The sequence below is a fragment of the Bufo bufo genome, chromosome 1 (assembly GCF_905171765.1).
Source record: "Bufo bufo chromosome 1, aBufBuf1.1, whole genome shotgun sequence".
Lineage (NCBI taxonomy): Eukaryota > Metazoa > Chordata > Amphibia > Anura > Bufonidae > Bufo > Bufo bufo.
The window spans coordinates 523505252-523529317 of record NC_053389.1 but is presented as its reverse complement, the minus strand read 5'-3'; the positions used below and the strand labels follow the sequence as shown (position 1 = coordinate 523529317).

General features: G+C 43.1%; 1 protein-coding gene across 3 annotated transcripts in view; it reads right to left on the bottom strand.

Moving 5' to 3' along the window:
* Positions 1–24066, bottom strand: part of CPED1 (cadherin like and PC-esterase domain containing 1) — a 463541-nt gene that overhangs the window by 33533 nt on the left and 405942 nt on the right. For all 3 annotated transcript variants that reach the window (XR_005774778.1, XR_005774791.1, XM_040411583.1), the window contains exon 20: positions 23456–23543. Coding sequence is in view for 1 of the 3 variants with exons in the window: in XM_040411583.1 (XP_040267517.1) it covers positions 23456–23543 (88 nt within the window). In the remaining 2 variants the exon portion in view is untranslated. The remainder of the gene's footprint in view (positions 1–23455; positions 23544–24066) is intronic.

The following is a 24066-nucleotide window of genomic DNA, read 5'->3' as shown; positions in this document are numbered from 1 at the left end:
TCGACACTCTGAGGAGCGATGAACCCCTTGACTACTGGGTGGGCTTGACCTGTGGCCTGAGCTATCCCAATTTGCGATAGAACTTCTGGCCTGCCCGCTTCAAGTGTCCTGTCAGAAAGGACCTTCAGCGCAGCAGGAGGTATTGTCACTGAGAAGAGAAGTCGCCTAGGTCAAAGAAGTCTAGATTACCTCACCTTTATTAAGATGAATGAGGCATGGATCCCGAAGGGACTGACAGTGGGGGATGCATTTGACTAAAAAAGGCCTGATGAGATGCCTTGGGCTAAAAATGGTCCACATGCTGCTGTATTTAATCTCTGCATGCCGGATGACTTGCGTGACTTCTCCGCCACCAACTAGGGTTCAAGCCGCAATGTTTTAGTGCACTTTCTGCCTGGAAAACATCAATTTTTCCGGCCGCTGCTACAGCAGCGGCTGCAACACTACCTAATTTTTCAGGCATGTGTACATGCCTAATTTTTCTGGCCTCTGGTGCTGCACTGTGTCTGCAAAAACAAAACAAAAAAAAGGCACATACATGTGTCAATTCCCCTTCGTGATCGTTATCTTGTAGTGGTGAAGGGGCTTGCGTATCACAATGAAGCGATCACCTCTATAAGTTTGTTGGCAATGGCAATGTTGGCACACCCCAGATGATAAGGTCGTTGCTTCATTGTGAACAGACCAAAAGTGATCAGCTGGATAATTTTGCATACAAAAAACATTAATTTTCTTTGTGATCATCTAAGGTGATCATTAAAGCCTACTAGGCCAACAATGGGCCCGCACTGCAGAATCATTGTTTTCTGGGTCACTTAACTGTCACTGAACTACCTCAGCACGACCATAGGCTTTGAAAAACCGCCATCGCCTGCAATCTCCCAAATGTGCGCACGAGCACAGTCATCACTACACCAAGATTGACATATAGAGGAATAAAATTTATGTCATGAGTGTGTCAACTATTGACAACTCTTTGCGGTTGTCTAAAATCTATTCGATACACGTCCCCTGATAGGGGACGTAACAGGAATTAAACTGATAGGAATAGTACTACTTAACACACCACTCATATAGGGTGGCACAGTACATTGCACGGCGCATGCGCCGTGCCCCAAATTGGAAGTAAGAGGACCAACCAAGCATCTTTTTCCATCTTCTGGTTCCTAAAATCTATTCCATACACCGCCCCCTGATAGGGGACGTAACAGGGATTAAACTGATAGGAATAGTACTACTTAACACACCACTCATATAGGGTGGCACAGTACATTGCACGGCGCATGCGCATGCCCCAAATTGGAAGTAAGAGGACCAACCAAGCATCTTTTTCCATCTCCCGGTTCCTAAAATCTATTCGATACACGTCCCCTGATAAGGGACGTAACAGGGATTAAATTGATAGGAATAGTACTACTTAACATACCACTCATATGGGGTAGCACAGTACATTGCACGGCGCACGCGCAGTGCCCCAAATTGGAAGTAAGAGGACCGACCAACCATCTTTTTCCATCTCCCGGTTCCTAAAATCTATTCCATACACCAGCCCCTGATAGGGGACAAAACAGAGATTAAACTGGTAAGAACAGATTTTTTTAATAAAAAAAAAAAGGACAGCCTCTGCGGAGCTGGATATTTTTTGGCCGCGTTACTGAACACTCATGCACAATGGCTGTAGGCTCATGCGTCCTTTTGCGGAGGTGACAAACCTGGTCAGTCAAACCTAATGCAACATCATCGACCTCATCCCATATGCGTTTTTTCTGGAGCGTGCCCTGCGAAGAGTGCTGGATCAGGCCGTAGATGAGCATGAAGAGGAAGAGTTGTGGTCACCATCACCACCAGAAGCAGCCTTGTCGTCGTCGATTGCTGGACCTGCGGCAACGCAGAGAGAGGAGTCTGAAGAAGAGGAGTCAGAGGAGGAAGGTGGCTTTGAGCAGGCGTCCCAGGGGGCTTGTTGTCACCTTTCGGGGACCCTTGGTGTTGTACGTGGCTGGGTGGAGGAAGAAACCTTCAATGATGTCAGTGAGGACAAGGAACGGGACATCGCTAGCTTGGTATCCAACCTTGTGCAAATGGGGAGTTTGCGGTTGTGCAAATGGACTGTTTGCGGTTGTTTGCGGTGCGTTAAAAGGGGGGTTTGGTCTGTCATTGTGAAGCGGGCGTAACCCTTACACTACCTGATCGATACAACATCATACCTGATGTTTTAAAGCACGTTATTCCAAACAATTTAGGAATGTTAGGTGATTTATGGCCTTTATGGATTAAAACCCGACTCTGCGTCAACTACGTAATTTTTCATGGGAGTTTTGCCATGGATCCCCATCCGGCATGCCACAGTCCAGGTGTTAGTGTCATGACTATGGTCATGGCTGTGACTCCTGGAACCGCAGGCAGTTGCCTGCTGTCTTGTCTGCTTGTCAATCACAGGTTAGGGCTGTAGTATGTTGCCTCACCTGTGGTTGCCGCTGGCAACATAATGTATGTGGCAGTATAGCAGACTGAGCTGGTGTTAGGCTGCTTGCTGTAAAGTGCATGTGGTTGCACCAGGCAACCTGTGTTTGTATGTGTGCACTTTTGTTGTTTTGGTGTGCACGGTATTTATGTTATGAGTACACTTCCCCTTTAAGTGGCTGTCTTCCCTTATCTGGTGTAGGAAGGGTTAACTCCCTTCTTTGTGTGAACACTGGGTGTGTCTGTGTGTGGGTGTGGCTACATGGGCTATAAAGCCTCAGTGGAGACCTAAAGCTGAGGGGTACTCCAGCCTTGTAGTAAGCTGGAGGCATCCTCCTGGTCTCTAATACCATCTGCCAGTGAGGGCCACCCTTGTGGTCATAAATGTTTATATGTGATGTTAAGTTGATGTTGTTTTCCTTTCATGCTTAATGCAGCTATGGATCTGGGTTCCTGTGTGTGTATGTGTGTTTGCTGTGTCCATTTATGTATGGTGTGGACATCAGCTTGTGAGCACGGGATCCAGTCAGCAAGGCTGTGGCAGGTAGGTGTGAACTAGTGTAGTTCTCCTGCCATATCCATACGTCTGTTTATGTACCCCATCTCCTTGCAGCTTGGCCAGTAAGACTCCTGTTCCTCCGTATCCAGGAGGAACAGGTGGTCTTACTCTGCTCCTAGTTCAGGGCCACCCTGAGGGCTAGTAGGGACCCCAAGGTTCCGGAGTATGAGCCCTCCTACCATCAGGGTCGGCTCATACAGCTAGGAGTCAGGGTCAGAGTTAGGGACGTAATAGGAGGTGACCTGCTCCCTAATTCTGTCGTCCTGGTCGAGTAGCGACCATACATCTTCTGGCATCGCACGGCTGAGGGTTTCCCCCATCCTCAGCCGTGACAGTTAGTCCCCTTGAAACAACTTTTCCATCACTATTGTGGCCAGAAAGAGTCCCTGTGGGATTTAAAATTCGCCTGCCTATTGAAGTCTATGGCAGTTCGCCCGGTTCACGAACATCTGCGGAAATTTGCGTTCGCCATTAGCGAACGGAAAATTTCATGTTCGCGACATCTCTACTGAAGAAGACATTTTTGAGACAGACGAATCAATAACATGAAGAAGAAGAATATTTGTATAATCAATTGTATAATCAATGCCCAAAAGTAGCAATATTGTGAAATGTATCAAGATTGGCAGTAAACAAATTCTGAGCGACTGGAGATGTCAGTGAATTAGACAATCAGTGCTGTCTCCAGGCCTGTGTACAGGAAGAAGCGGATGACCTTCAAGGGATTCATGGATTTAAATCTGTCGGAGTTTGTGATGCTGTTTTCACATTTAGCAATAAATAAAACCATCCTAGATGTTATACTCACCTCAGACATAAAAAGAAAGATTCTACCTGTCAAGGGTACGACGTGGCTAGAACAGATACCAGATGAGAACCTTAAATGAATGCTTGGCCAGTTGTTTCTTATAGAGGGTCTGTTAGCAAGATGTCAGAGTTTGGTCTACCATTTGTATCTTTCTTCAAGGCTTGTAACAGTTGCTGTTTTCCTGATCTTGTATTAACTTCTAATTATGGATCATACAAATGGTTACTGGGTGGGAAGAACCAGTGTCCTGATTTTTTTTTATTATTTTGTTCCCTTGCGGTTAGATGATTGCTGAGACAGAAGTTCTGTCATCTCAAATATCTGTGTCTTGTGACGAGGCCTCCTATTTTGTTAATCAGTTTGACATTTCATTTCTGAAGACCACAGAAGCTCTTGCCCAAAGGATAGTAATGTTTACGAGTATAATTTGATCTTGATGTGATGCCCTAGTGACTTGTGATATACAACTGGTCCCTCTAGTTACAATATTCATTTATTTAAGGACAACCATTATACTGTAAGTTAAAACCACTGTAACTTGAGACCATAACTCTATAACTAATAATTGGTTCCAAAGCCCTAAAATGTCATCCCCCGAAAAAAAAATAAGATGAAAGAAAAATAATAACTACTTATAAAGATCAAGCAAGTACTTACATGTAACAGTCAGGAATAGCTGCTGGAAACAGTAAATCACATTATGTTTAGAGGACAGGAGCTTCTTCAGAATCTGTACAGTACACACAGTGTACCAGAAAATAACATGGAGCTGCCTCACCTGGTGTCCAAATGTCCAAAGGAGCAGCTCATTCTAGCACAGTTAAAGAGCAGTTCAGAACATGTAGTACTGAATTGTTCTGTAGAAAGGTGCAGTGTCCCTCTGTAAGTATTCATGTCACTGTGTTTTGTGCACGGTGTGTCCCGTGGGCTGTATATGGAGAGAGCAGGGAGTTCCTAGCTACTGTTACTAGACAGGAACCAATAAGAATAAACTGAGATTAAACGGGTATATCATCAAAAATAAATCCTTTATTAAATAAATGACATATAAACGAGACATGAGACAACAGATATTCCATATTCCACCCCCTCTCTCCATGTTGCACTTGTGTTAATATGCCTCCTCAGATGTAGCCATTTTTTATCTGTTGTCTCATGTCTCGTTTATGTGTCATTTATTTAATAAAGGATTTATTTTTGATGATATACCCGTTTAATCTCAGTTTATTCTTGTTGGTTGGTGTATTCAGGTACACTGAGTGGGTTTTTACTTTCTCTTTCCGGGTCTATTTAACATAACATATTTAATTACTGTTTATGTGTGTGTCTATGTTTCGTGTAACCTATTTGTAATAATCATGTTACTAGACAGGGCTGCCGCCACCCTTTCCACTTTAGCAAGAAGTGGGTCAGTTTAGTGTGAGCTGTGGATGTGTGTGCAGCAAGAGAACAGAGTTTACTAGGGAGTACTTCAGCCTGTGGATTATAAGCAGCAAAGTGAAAACATATTACCCAGCCCTCGGGGAAAAGAACTATTAGATTCAGCAGAACATTTAGCGGTCACATAAGGGAAAGTGCAGAGCATTTTCCAGAGAGAGGTAATGCATCAAAATTTTGGCTACAGATTTCTGTGCATACTGATGGGAGTAAGAAGCTTCAGGGTTCCCATCATATTGAAAGGACAGAAGGGCCCTCTGTTCAGAGACTATATTCCACAGAGCTGCTATATAATGAGAGAATGAGTTGTATCCCTTAGGACAGAAAAAGACAGATTGTACATTCTGTTTGAAAGGAGAGAGCGAGAGAGACCGGCCTCCTATGCACAACCTTGGGTAAGGCATACACTAACTGAAAGACTGTGCTTAACGTGTACAGTGCCTGTATGAACCATCTATTGAACTACAGATGGCACACGAGGTTCTTGTAATTTAACATACCTGTCTATTTAATTCAGCCATGTAAAGTGCATCTATCTAACAGCCCCCGTAAAGTACAGGGGACCTGGTCTCCTCATTGCATGCACCAACACCTGCATTGCTTTCACACCATTCAGAGATCCTGCTTGCCCCTCAAAACTCATTTATTCCACCTAACATCAGACAGGCGCCCCAAAACCAGGGTGTTCCCCAAAGGAAAGAAAGGTTGGGTCCTTCCTGTCACTGCACAGTCCACACAGCAACATAGTGAGGACTGCAACCATGAGTACAACTACTCCCATTGTCTCCGCCTCCCCTGCGGCTCGCTGCAGACCCGCTACTCGACAGCCAATACCTGTGTTTTACCAGTGAAATGCCCATGCTGATTCTTATTTTAGCCTGCAAAAACAGCACTCTCTAAACCAAAAACAGCTAAACATGTGGTATACAGCAAGTTAAATTATTGTTATGCAGAAACCTAATAACATGCTGCAGACAAGTAGACTTGCCTCCGTCGTCTATCGTCACCCGTGATGTTAAGGTCAGGCGGCATCAAAGCAAGATACAGTCATAATACATGTAATACTTATTTAGTATAGACCCGTGGAGCCTTGTGATAATCTCTTTGCTGCATATAGACTGTATTATAGTTATACATAAGCTACCCCCTCAATATATATATATATATATATATATATATATATACTGTATAGAAATTAACCAAAAAGTTAACATGTGGCTTGTGTAATGTTTTTTGTGTTTAACTTGGTATCACATAAGGCGGCAGTACTTAAAGTGATGTAATTCCCCTCAATGGAGACATTCTTGGTGTGTTTACTGTGTGGTTGTTTGGTCATACCGAGCAGATAGCGTCGGGAATGTGTCTACTAGTCACCTTAGATGCGTTATGTGACCGCTGTTCTGTACACATGGAGTGCAGCCAGTGTTATTCATATGGACAGAGTTATGTTGTAATGTTATAAAATAGAACTCCATTCGGTAATAATTTTATTTTATTTTTTATATTTTGATTTCGATGGCCGTACTGTCAGCTGTTAACCCTTTCATATCTATTTGAATTGACATGATTATATAAATGCTAGATAGCCTGTCTAGCATTGGGATACTGAGCTCAAATTTCAAACATGTGGTTTAGATTACTACTGACTTGTAACACAGACGTAGATTTTATATTAAAGAATAAAACACGTGAAAATGATTTTGATATATACCACATGGATTTAGTCTGCCTCATGGCTTGTGTTATGCAGTAAAAAGATCTGCAGCAAAATTTCAATAATGGAGATGTTTGGGTAAAGCGTTGGTGGTCTGATTAAGGCATTAGGGATTTTAGTGGGGTTATATTAAAAGGTTAATTTTTAACTGCAGACTTAATAATAAGATATTAAAGACATATTTTTTCATATCAGTGTAAATTACCAATAGTCCAACAGGATTTGGCTAATGATAGTGGAGACCCTGAACTCAGGGATGTTACATTTCCTACAAGCAAAGCCCTCATCCAGGACAGAATTATTTGCATGGAGTGTGCAATCTTAAAGGGGTATTCTGGTAATTTGATGTTATTCCCTATCCAGAGGATAGGGGCTAACTAATAGATAGTAGTGGGTCCCACTACTGGGACACACCGATGATCACGAGAATGTGGACTCCATACTCCGCATGGACACCCGAAGGGAATGAAGAGGCAGGTCAAGCATGAACTCTGCCGCTCCATTCAGCACTGTACTCAGCTATCTCCAGCACTCTGATAGAGATGAATGGAGCAACATTGTGCATTCTCAACCTGCCTTGTTCATTTCAGGGGTTTCTGTGGATGGGGATAACATCAAATTACCAGACTATACCTTTAAAGTAGGCTCAGAACATCAACAAATAAACAAATATATAGCACAGATGCAAAAAGAAGAATAACATTTGTAATACAAAAAATGACACAATTTCTCTAAAACATTTAGTATATGGTTTTTAGATTCACTGTGGTTTTCAACTTTATATAACCGTGTAAAGTGGGACTATTTATTGACTCAAATACTATATGGGAAAACATATATAGCCTGGCAGACTGAAACATGGGTATACAGCCATAGGCTAAAAACAAACAATGCAGTAGCACTCTGCAAACACGAATAATAATGTAAATACAATAGTGCCATACTCACTATAGAAAATGTACTAATGCTACGTTATAAATGTGAGATTTTTGGCAAATACATTTTGTACAAAATAATTTCTGCCTGTCCACCTCCGGCAAGGTGAACTCTTTAGGACCGGAACCTATACAAAATACTACATCCGCTGGTGCCCTAATGGCCACCATTAAATTCAGGGAATGCAGGTTCCACATGCAAGCTAAGCCCACACTATATTATACCTCTTTTGGTGCCACAATGGCCTCCATTAACCACTTTCCGACCGCCCATTTACTATAAATGTCCTTGGGCGGTCGGGTTTATCTCTGAATGGACGTTCTGGAACGTCCTTTCAGAGATAGCAGCTGCACGCTAATCGTGCAGCTGCCGAGCGGAGGGCCCGCTGTCAGTGACAGCAGGGCACCCCAGAGAGAAGGCAGGGACCGTTCCTGTGTGTCCCTGCCTTCTAGATCTCTGTATACACAGCGCTCAACGAGCTCTGTGTATACAGCTGAGGAAGCAATCTGCTGCATCCTGTCCTGGCCCAGTGATCATGTGACCGCGGGGGTTGGGAGAGTGCAGAAGCTGTTGGGTCCTACATAGACCACGATCAGTCCTGCACTGAGACTGTACAGCGCTGTATTCTGCTGTACAGCCTCTTTAGGGGGTGTATTTCCCCTGTAACTGGGGCTACTATGTCAGTACAAAAAGCGTGTTGTATGACCTTATGGGGGACACAAAGTGTAAAATAAAAAATAAAAAAATAAAGTGTTTTGAAATAAAAATTAAAAAAGTTTCACATAAAAAAAAATAATTCCCCCCAAATCCGTTATTGTAAAAAATGTAAAAAATAGAAGAAAAATATAAAAGAGACATATTTGGTATTACCACGTCCACAATCACCAGCTCTAAAATAATATCATATGATCTACCCCATCAGGTGAACGCCGTAAAAAAATTAACAAATAAACTTTGCGTCAACACCGATTTTTTTTAGTGAGCTCATCTCCCAAAAAGCATAATGTTAATCAATCAAAAAGTCGTACATACCCCAAAATGGTAGCAATAAAAACGTCACCTCGTACCGCCAAAAAATAAGCTCCCACACAAGACCATAGCCAGAAAATAAATAAAAAATTGCAACACAAAAATATAATTTTTTTTTCTAAAAATGCTCTTATTGTGTGAAATGTAAAAACATAAATAAAAATATACATATTTGGTATAAATGCATCCGTAACAATTGGCTCTACAAAAATATCACATGATCTACCCCCTCAAGTGAACGGTGTAAAAATAAACAAATAACAATTATGCCAAAAATGCTTTTTTTAGTCACCTAACAAAAAACATAATATCAACATAATATCAATTAATCAAAAAGTCCCATTACTTTTGGTTCCTTAAGTGGGAGGCACATATGCAAACTGTTGTAATTCCTACACCGTTCACCTAATTTGGATGGAAATACCCTCAAATTAAGGCCTCATGCACACGACCGTTGTGTGCATCCGCGGCCGTTGTTCCGTTTTCAGGTTTTTTTTCGCGGACCCATTGATTTTCAATGGGTCCGTGGAAAAATCGGAAAATGCACCGTTTGGCATCCGCGTCCGTGATCCGTGTTTCTAGTCCGTGAAAAAAATATGACCTGTCCTATTTTTTTCACGGACAACGGTTCACAGACCCATTCAAGTCAATGGGACCGTAAAAAATCACGGATGCACACAAGATTGTCATCCGCGTCCGGGATCCGTGTCCGTGATCCGAGTCCGTTTTTTCCTATCATTTCAAAGGCAAACTTGAGTTAGATTATTTTTTCATTTTTCATGTCCATGGATCCTCCAAAAATCAAGGAAGACCCACGGAAGAAAAAACACGGATCATGGAACAACGGAAATCGTTTTTGCGGACCGCAAAAAAAAAACGTCCGTGTGCATGAGGCCTAAAGCTGACAGTCTGCAGTTAAAGCATATCTGGTTCGTTTCATTTCAAATCCATTGTGGTGGTGTATAGAGCCAAAAATGTTAGAATTGTGTCGATGTCCCAATATGGACCTGACTGTATATTATCTGTACTCAGAGAGTTATTATTATTTAAGGGGGACCACTGAGACTTTATCGCCCAAGGGCCCACATGAACCTGGAGCCGGCCCTGATAGGAACAATCCGTTTACACCCTGCCGCACGGACTGGGGATCCAAATTGCCCTTATACAGCTCTGTAGTTCCAGCAAACCGTTCTTATTAGGGTGCAAGTGCTGTTTGATACAGGCATTAACAGGGTTTATTACAAGCAAATATTTCTACGTCTTATTTGCCCTTGTGCGGTGCAGTTATATGTTCTAAAGCATTTTTTAGCTTGTATTAGTGGGAAAAAAGGGCTAATCAGCTGTTGTGTGGTGAAGTGCGAAAGTTACAGCCCTTTTGTCGTGTTTTGTCGTGTCTTAGTGGCAAAAGTAAAATATATTTGCCGCTCAGCGGTGCAGTTATCTGTTTTAAAGCCCTTTTCTTGCATGTATTAGTGGAAAAAAGAAAAAAATCTTTGCCGCTCAACGGTGCAGTTATCTGTTTTAAAGCCCATTTTTGCCTGCTTTAGTGGAAAAAGGAAAAATATATTTTCCATTTAGCGGTGCAGTGAGATATTTTACAACCCAGTTTGCCGTGTATTAGTGGCGACATACAAATATATTCGCCGTTTATCGTTGCACTTATCTGTTGAAAAGCCTTTTGTGTAAAAATAGAAAAAAATGAAAAAATGAGGGCCTAATTGCAGTTCAGCGGTGCAGTGAGATATTTTACAGCCCAGTTTGCCGTGTATTACTGACGAAATACAAATATATTCGCAGTCCAGCATTGCACTTATCTGTTGAAAAGCCTTTTGTGTTGTGTAAAAATAGAAAAAAATTAGGGCCTAATTGCCCTTGTGCAGTGCAGTGATATATTCTACAGCCCTGTTTGCTGTTTTTTAGTGGTGAAATAAATATATAATCGCCGTCCAGCGTTGCACTTATCTGTTGAAAAAGCCCGCTGTGTAAAAGAAGAAAAAAATTAGGACCTTATTGCTGTTCAGCAAGCAGTTATATGTGGTGAAGCCCTTTTTGCGGTATGGACCGAATTACGTAGTGGTGAAATTTGTCATGTGACATTTTTTGGGGAAAATTGATGGGTGATTGTAGACTTTGTTCTGTATGAACCGATGTTATATGTTGAAAAGGCTTTAGTGTAGTGTAGCCTTTTGTGTGACTCTGTTCACCCAGGCAAATCAGGTGCAGAACAGCATGAGAGTGATGAAAGGGGTCGCACATGGCTTGCATACACTACATGCCTTCAATATAATTCTTGGATCTCTACATAAAAATAATGAATTTGCTGTAAATCGCGAAAGGGGCATAGTTGGAGACATTGACTTCACAAGAGATACAGAGCAGCAGAGTTCAGACACCTCTATTTGCTTCCCGCTGTTTACTGCTCCTGAATTAAAATAGGGTCAACCAGCTTCAGCTTCCTCTGATGTGTACGCCTACAGAGTCCTTTTGTTATGGCTTTGCACAGGGAGCAAGAATGTTGCGCACAATTCTGATGGAACTCCTGATCTTAAGAAACTGGACTTGGACTCCAAAGCAGAGGCTCTCCTGTCATGTCTTGTGTGCTGTGGAGATTGAATGCAGATGGAGCAGATAAAAACACGTCAATATTTTCAACTTACTGAAGCTGCTTGATTTAATTGTGAATAGATGGTAAAGGCAAAGTCTGCTGGTGTGTTGTCATCCGAGTCTTCATTATGTTTGCTGCTGGACCCACAACAACGTAATTCGGTCCATACAGCAAAAGGAGGTCTACAATCACCCATCAATTTTCCAGAAAAAAGCCTGTTTCACATAAAAAATTTCAACAATTAAAGGACAATGGAATTCAGTTCATTCGGTTATTGTTTTGACGGATCAGAGGAAGGGCAGAAAAATCTGTGACGTCAACACAAACTTACTGCTGACACCCTCTCCACTCTGTCGGGGGGGCTCTACTTGTATAAGTGTTTAATAGAACAGGTTCTGGAGACATCTATGTGGAATCAGCTGACGATGGTATAAAAGGAGTGCGATTCTTCTTGGCGCTAACATCGACCTGTAAGGCTAAGTTCATACTTGAGTTATTTGGTCAGTTTTGGCCCTGTGACTGCCCAAATACGTGAAGTGTGCAGTGATTCTAAAAGAGATGCCTGTCATCTGCATGTCATACGGACTCACAGTATTATTTCACTACCAAAGCAGACTCCCTATGCGTGTTACTGCAAGGCACAGTGTTCTACACCACTATAAAGGCTCTCTGCAGCCATGAAAATAGCAGTTTTTAATGTAATTCGCCAAGAATTTTCCCCAAAAATTTGGCGAACTGGGAAATCTAATTTTTTTAAAATTCACTCATTTCTATCGATGAGCATTGAGTTCTCTTCATACAGCTGATTGGCGGGGTGCCGGCAGTCAGGCCCCCGCTAATCTGATATAGATGACCTATCTTGGAGGATAGGTCATCAATATATTGTAAGAGGAGAACCCCTTTATTATAATGATAATTATGTAACCAGTTTGGAGGGTTAAGATCAGTAATACTGCAGAGTGAATACAGAAACATACAGAGCGTATAACAAATGCACAGCTCAATGTAAGAGGCTGATTCCATCATGCATGTTTCACTCTATGTTTATGCTGTAAGTTGTACCAGTAAAGTGTGTTCTATAATGTTGAGCTGTAGCCATATAAATGAATTACATCAGCTGACATTGCATCTGATAAGAAGATCTGTGACCGAAACCGGAATCAGTCCAGGAGACTGTGTACAGTATGAGAATTGGGAACAGGCATGGCATGTACTCATTTTTACCTCCAGATGTGCAGAGTTTTCACAATCTGTAAACATGTCAGTGTGGAATTATTCTTCTGTGGCTATTGTAGTTAGTATTATGTTGGTACTTTCTAGAGATGAGCGAATTTTAAAAAAGTTTGATTTAGCTGATTTGCCAAATTTTACAAAAGAATTCCCTTTGTGACAAATTACTTAGTCACAAAGCGCATTTTTTGGTAAATAGCGGGTGCAATGACAGGGAGCTGCGACAGCGCTGCCCCCGTCATTGTACCCCTCAGATGCCGCGTTCATTCATGATCGCGGCATCTGAGTGTAAAAACAGTGTAAAATTAACATTAAAATGAGAATTAAATCCAACTTACCGTGTCCATTTGCTCGCAATGGGCCGGCCGCCGCCATCTTGCTTGAAGATCTGGCGCGAAATCTCACGAGGCGCGAGATTCATCATCACTCCGACCGATGTGGTGACGTCATACGTCACCGCGCTTAGGATTTCGGCCGAGATCTTCAATCAAGATGGCGGCTGGCGGCCCATCGCAAGCAAATGGAGGAGGTAAGAATGAATTTTTTTGTTTTTTATACTATTTCAGGTTAAATCGATTCGCCTACACGAAGCTCGAGGAAATTCGGCTTCAAGTCAAATCGAATTTATCCTGAAATTCGGATCAAATTCCACTTCATGGGATTCGATTCGCTCATCTCTAGTACTTTCATTTAAGTTTAGGGGTTTACACTGGATTTCTACTTTAATTAATATTACTATAAAATCTTCTACTCCCTTTCTTATGAGACTTTTTTATTCAAACTAGACAGACATCTCCATTCTGAACCCTTGTGATGTCTAATATGACTCAAAAACACAGGCCAAAGTTTCTGTATACTTTTCCACAGTTAAAGGGGTTGTGCAGCTGTTAATATTGATGACCTATTTTTAGGATAGGTCATCAACATCTGATTGGCAGGGGTCCGACACCTGGCACCCTCGTCGGTCAGCTGTGAGACAAGGAGGCAGATCTCCATGCGAGCGCCGCTTCCTCGTTGTTACACTGTGCGTAATCTCCTGTGGAGTGGTGGCGTAGTGTGATTACAATTTCACTTGAATGGAGCAGGTTACTTGTATTACACTGCACTTCTGAGATGAAGTGCAGGGTAATGAAGAGGAAGTGCCGCTCCCTTGGAGCACTGCCTCCTCTTCAAACAGATGATCAACAGGGTTTCCGGGTGTTAGACCCCCCTGCTAATCAGATATTGATGACCTATCTTGAAGATAGGTCATCAATCATAATGTCTGCTCAACCCCTTTAAGAGAGTTTTCTGGCAGTTCAATTGATGACCTATACTCAGGATAGGTCACCAATATCTGATTATTAGGGATCTGACACTTAGCACCCTGCCAATCAGCTGTTTGAAGAGGCCATGGCGGATCGCGACACTTGAATGGGTTCCGCGATCCCTCCGTAGTGCTTCCGTTCCGTTGTTCCGCACCGCATCTTCGGATTTGCGGTGGCCCGTGCATTGCAAACCCGCCGTATGCGGGCCCCAATACGGCCACGGGGACACACGGTCGTGTAAAAGAGGCCTAAGCCAGTGCCTTTTCAAGCAGCTGATCAGAGAGGGTGTGGAGAGTCGGACCCCCACCAATCAGATATTAATGACCTATCCTGAGGATAGGTCATCAATATTGAACTCCCAGAAAACCCCTTTAAGGAAAGCAAACACATGAGATGACTATTGGCTGACCACAATATCTCCCGATCCTCCCATACATATGCATGCTTAGCTCAGCAGAGCATGCCTATGTAGTGAAAGGGGATAAAGTAGAAAGCCACTACAGACACCTCTGGCAGCGGCTTATCTCCTGAGAACAAAGGAGATGACTCAGGAGGCCTCATACACTTTAGATGGACATAAATCTGATGTGTATGGCCAACTTTGTAAGTAAATCTACCCCTTTAAGGAAATGTGTCACCGATTTGTTTCTGCCAGTTAAAACCAGATATAACACAAATCCTTTTTTGTAATCTGTTTTTATTTCCTGATTACAGATTTTTTTCATTCTATTTTGTGAACATGATTATGGGGGCGGCCATCTTGCCTGAGATGTTCTTAACAGCATTTACAAAGCGTTAAGAAGATTGCTTTACGGCAGCCACATGGTCCATAGACACAATGGAGTGAAGGGACCTCATTGACTTCTATAGGAGAGTTTTCCAGGCATGCTCTGTGACCTGTGCAGATGTCATTGTACAAGGAAAGAATGGATAAGCTCTGACAATCAACTATTGTGAATGGTGGATCCTGTCTTATCTGTTATTCTAATCCTGCCTATAATGATATCACTTCTGTGTATAGATAAGCAGATAAAGCCTGTATAAAGTCTGCATTAGACAGCCCGATTTTGTAGGTGATTGCCGTAAAGGAAGCATTCCCTCCTGGCAATCGTTTCTAGCTAGCGGAGGAAACCGCTGCTATTACATGCAGCGATCTCCTCCGCAGCATGGGGAGGAGTGATCGTTATGCCATCGCGCGTCCCCATACTGTCTAGTGGTTTGCCAGCGGCAGGTCGCTATTAGACAGCACGATCTGCCACCAGCAAGTGCTGATTTTTAAGCATGCTTAAAAATCCGAATTGCCTGATGATCGAGTGTTTGCTTGTTCATCGGGCAATCTGCAGCAGTATTACTCTGCAAGATGATCGCTAGCGAGCATTCATGCAAACGCTTGTTAGCGATTATCTGGCGAAGTATTGGCCAGTGTAATACAGCCATTAGACTGGCCAAATGTCAGACAGTTCATCATTAACAAGCGTTCACAGGAATGCTCTTTAGCGATGATCTCGCAATGTAAGGCCTCATGCACACGGCCGTTGCATGGGCAACATCCATGTGGCGGCCGGGACGGATCGAGACCCATTCAACTTGAATTGGTCCGCACTCCGTAGTGCTTCCGATCCGTGCTTCCGTTCCGCACCGCACCTCCCGGATTGCAGACCCATTCAAGTGAATGAGTCTGCATCCGTGATGCGGGGTGCACACGGTCGGTCGTTCATGAGGCAATCCAGATTTTTAAGCATGCTTAAAAATCATCGTTTGCTGGGTAAGTGATCTGCACAGACCATAAAGTGGCGCCTATTATTAGGCTTAGTGACCAGTGCGATAACTGCATGATTTTATGGTTTTTTGTTTAAATATAGATATTGACATGGAAAATTTAAAATAACAACACCAAAAACTCTTTAACAACATATATGATGTAAACAATAGGTAATTTTCTGATTACACATTTTCTTCAATTTTGGATAAGGTAGACACGTGATCACGTTTTTCCTTTTTGCCTTATCATTTGTTCCCTTTTTGCAGCACATTCTGAAGTTTTGAAGTTTATTCATTTACTACAATATCATTCTCGATTTCCTTTCTCAACGATCCAGAGAAGAGGCCCAATGCTTGCAGTCATGTGGACATAGAGACATCCCTATCATGTAAACTGTCATTTTAGCACTTCACGTGGTTAAGAAGGGGGTGTTCCTCCAATGTATGCTTCAAAATAAACAACTTGGAAGAAAGTGATGTTTCTAATGAAAAGCGGGATTTGTTTGACAGTTTTTCAATTCCCGTGTACGTTTCCATTTTGCTTCATTATGTATGTGTTTGGTGATGCTAAATACTCACCCATATGTCCCATTGACAGCTTTTATATGTGTATGGCCAGATTTATTTCTGTGCCTTTACTCAGACGTTGTTTAAGTTTTATAAAAGGCCATGTGAGCATGTAAAACTGTTAATGACTTATTATATGCTTTGTTTATTTCATTTGCCTAATGAATAGATCCATGAGAGCATGTATTTCAGTGATATATAAATATAACAAGGGCCCAGTACATGTACCCATTAATCTCTTCAAAAAGAAAAACCCCAAACTTGCAATAATGTAGACCTACCACCCAGGGTGGAAACTACCGGTGTTACAGCCATAACAGCTGCTACAGGGCCCACAGAGACGGGAAGGGGTTCACTGTTAGGCCCCTTTCACACGGGCGAGATTTCCGCGGGGGTGCAATGCGTGAGTTGAACGCATTGCACCCGCACTGAATCCGGACCCATTAATTTCTATGGGGCTGTGCACATAAGCGGTGATTTTCACGCATCACTTGTGCATTGCGTGAAAATCGCAGCATGCTCCTCTTTGTGTGTTTTCCACGCAAGGCAGGCCCCATAGAAGTGAATGGGGCTGCGTGAAAATCGCAAGCATCCGCAAGCAAGTGCGGATGCGGTGCGATTTTCGCGCAGGGTTGCTAGGAGACGATCCGGATGGGGACCCGATCTTTATTATTTTCCCTTATAACATGGTTATAAAGGAAAATAATAGCATTCTCAATACAGAATGCATAGTACAATAGGGCTGGAGGGGTTAAAAAAATAATAATAATAATAATTTAACTCACCTTAATCCACTTGCTTGCGCAGCCCGGCTTCTCTTCTGTCTTCATCTTTGCTGTGCACAGTATAAGGACCTGTGGTGACGTCACTGCGGTCATCACATGGTCCGTCACATGATCCATCACCATGGTGATGGATCATGTGATGGACCATGTGATGAGCACAGTAACGTCATCAAAGGTCCTATTCCTCAAAGAAGAAGACAGAAGAGAAGCCGGGCTGCGCGAACAAGTGGATTAAGTTGAGTTAAATTATTATTATTTTTTAACCCCTCCAGCCCTATTGTACTATGCATTCTGTATAAAGAATGCTATTGTTTTCCCTTATAACCATGTTATAAGGGAAAATAATAAAATCTACACAACACCTAACCCAAACCCGAACTTCTGTGAAGAAGTCCGGATTCGGGTTTCGGTACGAAACATGCCGATTTTTCTCACGCGCGTGTAAAACGCATTACAATGTTTTGCACTCCCGCAGAAAAATCGTGCATTTTCCCGCAACGCACCCGCATCTTATCCGGGCTAAAAACATGACGCCTGTGTGAAAGAGGCCTTAGTGATTTCTCTGGGTGCAACCAGCAAGACCCGGAGCATAATGGATGTCTGTCTGTCACTGGCTGGGGAGAGTGGTATGTGCTCCATTTCCTCAGGGTAATGGGGCTAGGTGAGTATATAATAATATAAAGGGAAGCACAGTGTGTGAGCATTAAGGGGGAGCATTATTGTGTGGGGGTATGAACAGGCATTCTATTATGAAGAGAGCACTATAGGGACATAACTACTGCATGGGGGCACTAAGGGGGCATAATTACTGTGTGGGGGGGACTTAGAGGCTATAACTACTGCGTGGGGGGGACTAATGGGGGCATAATTATTGTGTAGGGGTACTTAGAAGCTATAACTACTGCGTGGGGGCACTAAGGGGGCATAATTACTGTGTGGGGTGGGGGGACTTAGAGGCTATAACTACTGCGTTGGGGAACTAAGTGGGCATAACTACTGAGTAAGTGGAGGGGGTATGGACACTGGGCAGTCTTGACTAGCCGCAGGAGTTTTTCTTTTGAAAGATGCTGGGGAAGGAGTTGGATAAAAATTTGCAATGTGGCCGAGACTTTATACCCCTGCTACTACTTTCCATAATTTTCAATTGAACCAACTGAAGCTGGAAGACAGTCAGTAAGTCAATGAGGCTTGAACTCTATTTCACGTAGAAAAAATTCATGCATGTCTAGAAGAAGTGGTAACTGGTATATGTCTAAAATTCAACATTACACCACAGTAGTCGGTTAGCTGCCTCACTAATAGATCGGGCAGATTAATCAGAACTGTCAAGGGTTATCCAGGAAAATATATTTATGACTTAGGCCTCCTGCACACGACCGCATGGTTTTGCGGTCTGTTTTAAACTGATCCGTTTCTTTTTTTTGTTTGTTTCAGTAGTGTTTCCGTTCCGGATCGGAAACGGAAGCATACAATAATGTTTAAACAGTAAGTAAAAATTGGGCTGCGCATAAATTTTTCAATAGATGGTTTCGCAAAAACGGAACGGATACAGAAGACATATGGATTCATTCCGTATGCATTCCTTTTTTTTTGCGGAACCATTGACTTGAATGGAGTCACGGAACGTGATTTGCGGGCAATAACAGGACATGTTCTATCTTTGAACGGAACGAAAATACGGAAACGGAATGCATACAGAGTACATTCAGTTTTTTTTTGCAGAACCATTGAAATGAATGGTTCCGCATAAGGACCGCAAATGGAATCCGCAAAACGGAACGGAGGCCTTATCCTCAGGACAGGTAATCAGTATCAGATCTGCGGGGGTGCGACACCCGGGACACCCTCCAATCAGCTGTTAGAAGAGGCCTTGAGCGTCGTAGCCTTTTCCTAGGCCATGACATCACTGTATATTGGTCACATGGCCAGTTGCAGCTCAGCCCCATTCAAGTCAATACCAATCACTGCCACTATACAAAGTACGGCGCTGTCCTTGTAAAGCTGCTGGGAGCCTGCATCACTCACCAGAACTCCAGTGAGCACAGCGGCTTCCTGAAACAGCTGATCAGCAGGGATGCCAGGACTTAGATCCCCACTGATGTGATTATGGTGACCTATCCTGAAGATAAAGTCATCATTATCTTTTCCAGTATAACTCCGTTAAAGAAAAGCTCTCTTTGTGCCTCATAACAACCAATCACAGCACAAGCTGAGCTCTGGTTGCTATAGGCAACAAAGACAGTTTTTTAGACAGTCCTGATAAGGTCTGTTGCACACGAATGTTTTTTTTCCGTTTCCGTTCAGTTTTTTTGTGTTCCGTTTGCGGTCCGTATGCGGAACTATTCATCTTAATAGGTCCGCAAAAACAACAGAAGTTACTCCGTATGCATTCCGTTTCCATATTTTCGTTTTGTTCAAAGATAGAACATGTCCTATTATTGCCCAGACCAATTTTTTTATGTACTTAGGCCTCTTTCACACGGGCGTCATGTTTTTTGCCCGGATAAGATGCGGTAAAATGCACAATTTTTCAGCGCGAGTGAAAAGCGTTTTAATGCGTTTTGCACCCGCGTGAGAAAAATCGGCATGTTTGGTACCCAGACCCAAACCCGGACTTCATCACTGAAGTTCAGGTTTGGGTTAGGTGTTGTGTAGATTTTATTATTTTCCCTTATAACATGGTTATAAGGGAAAATAATCGCATTCTTAATACAGAATGCAAAGTAAATTAGGGATGGAGGGGTTAAAAAAAATAAAAAAAGTTAACTTACCTGCTCCATAGCTGCCGGTCTCTGTTCTATCTTCAGGACCTGGCAAAAGACCTGTGGTGATGGCACTGTGCTCATCACATGGTCCAATCACATGGTTCATGGTGAGGGACCATGTGATTGGACCATGTGATGTGACATCACCACAGGTCCTTAGCCGGCAGCTCAACATTACAGAAGAAGACAGAGATCCGCAACTACGCGATCAAGTGGACTCGGTGAGTTAAAATTTTTTTTTTTAACCCCTCCATCACTATTTTACTTTGCATTCTGTATTCAGAATGCTATTATTTTCCCCAGCCTGATCGTCACCTAGCAATCATGCGTGAAAATCGCACCGCATCCGCATCCGCGGCCCCATTCACTTCTATGGGGCCTGCGTTGCGTGAAAAACGCAGAATATAGAGCATGTTGCGATTTTCACACAACGCACAAGTGATGCGTGAAAATCACCGTTCATCTGCACAGCCCCATAGAAATTAATGGGTTAGTATTCAGTGCGGGTGCAATGCGTTCACCTCCCGCATCGCATCCGCGCGGAATACTCGCTCGTGTGAAAGGGGCCTTACTGTTTAAACATTATTGTATGCTTCCGTTTCCGTTTGTATTCCGCAAAACCGATCACAAACGGAACGGAAACACTACTGAAATAAAAACCCATACTGAAAAAGCCATACGCTCGTGTGCAAGAGGCCTAACTCTCTGATACTCACCTACCTTTGTAAGAACTATGTAAATTTCATGCACTTCTTGAAAGACAATTGAAATGCTGGTCCCTGGTCAACAAAAATGACAATGTTCCTCGTCATCATAAATCTTTTTTTTATAGCTTAAAAGACATTAAATAGCAAATGAGACTGTGCTGAGATTTACTACTGAGAAGAAGAAAATTAATTGCCTCAGTAATAGGCCTCATGCACACGACCGTTGTGTGTTTTGAGGCCCGCAAATTGCGTATCCGCAAAACACGGATGGCGTCCGTGTGCGATCCGCAATTTGCGGAACGGCACGGACAGTCATTAATATAACTGCCTAATCTTGTCCGCAAAACGCGGACAAGAATAGGACAGGTTCATTTTTTTCGCGGATCACGGAACGGAGCAACGGATGCGGACACCACGCGGTTGAAGTTGAAGGCCCCGTTGAAGTGAATGGGTCCGCATCCAAGCTGCAAAAGCTGCGGCTCGGATCCAGACCAAAACGACGGCCGTGTGCATGAGGCCATAGTCTAGACACAGAGCTTTTCACGTTTGCTGTTGTTCCCACACAAAGTAGATTTCTTCTTCTTTAGGGCTTATTCACACAACCGTGGTTTTGTTCCATTCCATTTTGGATCCATTCACTTCAATGGGGCCGCAAAAGATGCAGATAGCACTCCGTGTGCTGTCCACATCCGTTGCTCCGTTCCGTTGGTCCTCAAAAATACACACCTGTCGAAATATCTCCAGTTGCATGGCCATGCAGACATCATCGGGCTCTGACTCGACATACCAGAGACATCAGTTCCGGACCAGAGAGAAATCCTGTAAGCGTGATTCCGCGAGAGTTTGTCAATACAGACCTCGAGAACATCTAATCGAGGAGTGCGACGCGAGACGCCGGAGTTCCCCGCACCGCTCGCCCCTCGGTAAGATCAGTGGAGACGCCAGAATAACTCCTGCAGGAAGGAGGTAAGCGGCTGACTAGCCGACACTACCATCTGTTACAATTTGACTAAATACGATCACTATTGATACTACGACTCTTCGGATTGTATCAGAACTTACCCGAAAGTAATAACACCACTTGCAGCAATTGCGATTATTATTTTTTTTGTCGATATAACATCAACCTTCTAAGCTCCATAAGGAAACAAAGAGCAGTATATGCACTTGTATGGTAAAGGAGATCTTCATTTATTACGGACTCTCAGAGTGGCACACATTAGTTGCCCCCTTTGTGGACATTGTGATTTCATTGATTCTATATTGATTTTATAGTGTTTGATATCATTTTATATAATAAATGTGTGTTTGATGTTAGAGTGCTCGCCCAATATATTTTCTATTTCAATTTTCTTCTCTTTTGAGAGGTAGGGTGTCCTCTCTATTGGGTTGGCAGCAGCATACCATAGGCAATAGGGAGCGAGCCACCACTACAATCAGTTTTCATCATGTAGATAAGGTTAATACGAGGCACTTACTAATGTATCATTATTATCCTTATTGCTTCCTTTGCTGGATAGACACATTTTTCCATCATATTATACACTGCTCGTTTCCATGGTTACGACCACCCTGCAATCCATTAGTGGTGGCCATGCATGCCAGATAGCTGGGGGAGGGGAGCAGAGGACTGGGCAGGTGCTGGATACTGAGAAGAGGCGCCCGAGACAGGATTATAAGCAGTGCACAGCAACACAGAAGGCAGGCTGTCAGGGAGAAGGAATCCAATAGCTGTCCATCTCTTACCTGTGTGCAACATGTGCTGTGGCACCCCTTCACAGGTGGCAACAACCTGACAGCTGGCACCCGAGGCGGACCACCCCGCATGCCACTGGGTGCACCTAATTTATAACAAGGCCTGTGCTCAAAGTATCGGTCTTGATAGATCTCCCCCTTAGTGCCTAAAAAATACAGTTTTGAGATTTGGGGGCGATTCTTGGCAAATTCTTTGTTCCACAGTAGGGACTGACTACTTGAAAAAGACCAGCTGTAACTAAGGCTACTTTCACACTTGCGTTTGGTGCGGATCCGTCATGGATCTGCACATACAAATCCGCACCGATAATACAACCGCATGCATCCGTTCAGAACGCATCCGTTTGTATTATCTTTAACATTGGCCAAACAGATCCGTCTTGAACACCATTGAAATTCAATGGGGGGGGCGGATCCGTTTTGCATTGTGTCAGTCAAAACGGATCCGTCCCCATTGACTTACATTCTGCAAGCAGCGTTTTGGTGTCCCCGTCTAGAGAGCAATGGAGGCGGAACGGAGGCAAACTGATGCATTCTGAAAGGATCCTGATCCATTTTGGACGGCTTGTGAGAGGCCTGAAATGGATCTCACAAACGGAAACCAAAACGCCAGTGTGAAAGTAGCCCAAGGTTAAAAAATGGTCATTTGTATATCATTTTTGGACAAATAAAGACAAAGCACTGATTGAGGATGCTGTGTCTACATCTGTTTCCTCTGTTAAAGGGGGATTCCAGTAGGTACAAGTTATCCCCTAATCACAGGATAGGCGATAACTATCAGATCAGGGGCGGCCCTATCACTGGGACACCCACCAATCACCAGAACGGGGGCCCCGTACCTCTTACAGGCCCCTTGCTGCTCCTCTAAAATGACCGGAGCAGCTGGTCACACATGTGCGTGGCCGCTCCATTCATTTCTATGAGTTCCGGAGATAGTCACGATTTTTCATAAATGATAGGTTACGGTTTTACTTCAAAATGATTGGAGTTTAAAAATGGTTGAGCGTCATGTAATGTATTTCATACTTACTGGTGACAGTGAACGGATTCCATGCACTGGAAGATGAAAACCCATCCCAATAGACTTTATAATTACCAATATATCCAACAGGTTTTCTCTAGAAAGACAGAAAACATGGCAGGAATAGATGAGTACATGGCATAGTGGTGTGCAGGAGGCTTTATGGAGTCCCCCACAGCAGTTTTTGGTGCAGTTTTGAATGCAGTGCATTAAAAAGCAAATGGGAAACATAAAAACAGGAAAAGTGACTAAAGACTAATGCAAACCACAAGAGAAAAGAAATATAGGGAGTCATTGATTAACCTGAAATGCGCCTATATTAGGAGTATTTCAGGCGCAGATTGCGGCGCAACAGTTGGTTGCTCTGCAATCTGCGACTTTTTCCGGCTCACGCTGTCTTACATTTAGAAGCTGTCTTACTCTTAGAAGTGGCGCTGGTTGCATGGGTTTATGTAGAGCACCTCTTCATAACTTTGGCGATCCACCGCCAGTGCAGGGGCTTCAGTAAGACCGGCGACTAAAACTCCAGTCTTAATAAATTACCCCCATAGTATCCACTCTGTAGATTTTGTCTCTCCGGCTTAAAACTAGAGTAAAGTTGGATTTAGACGAGCAGATTT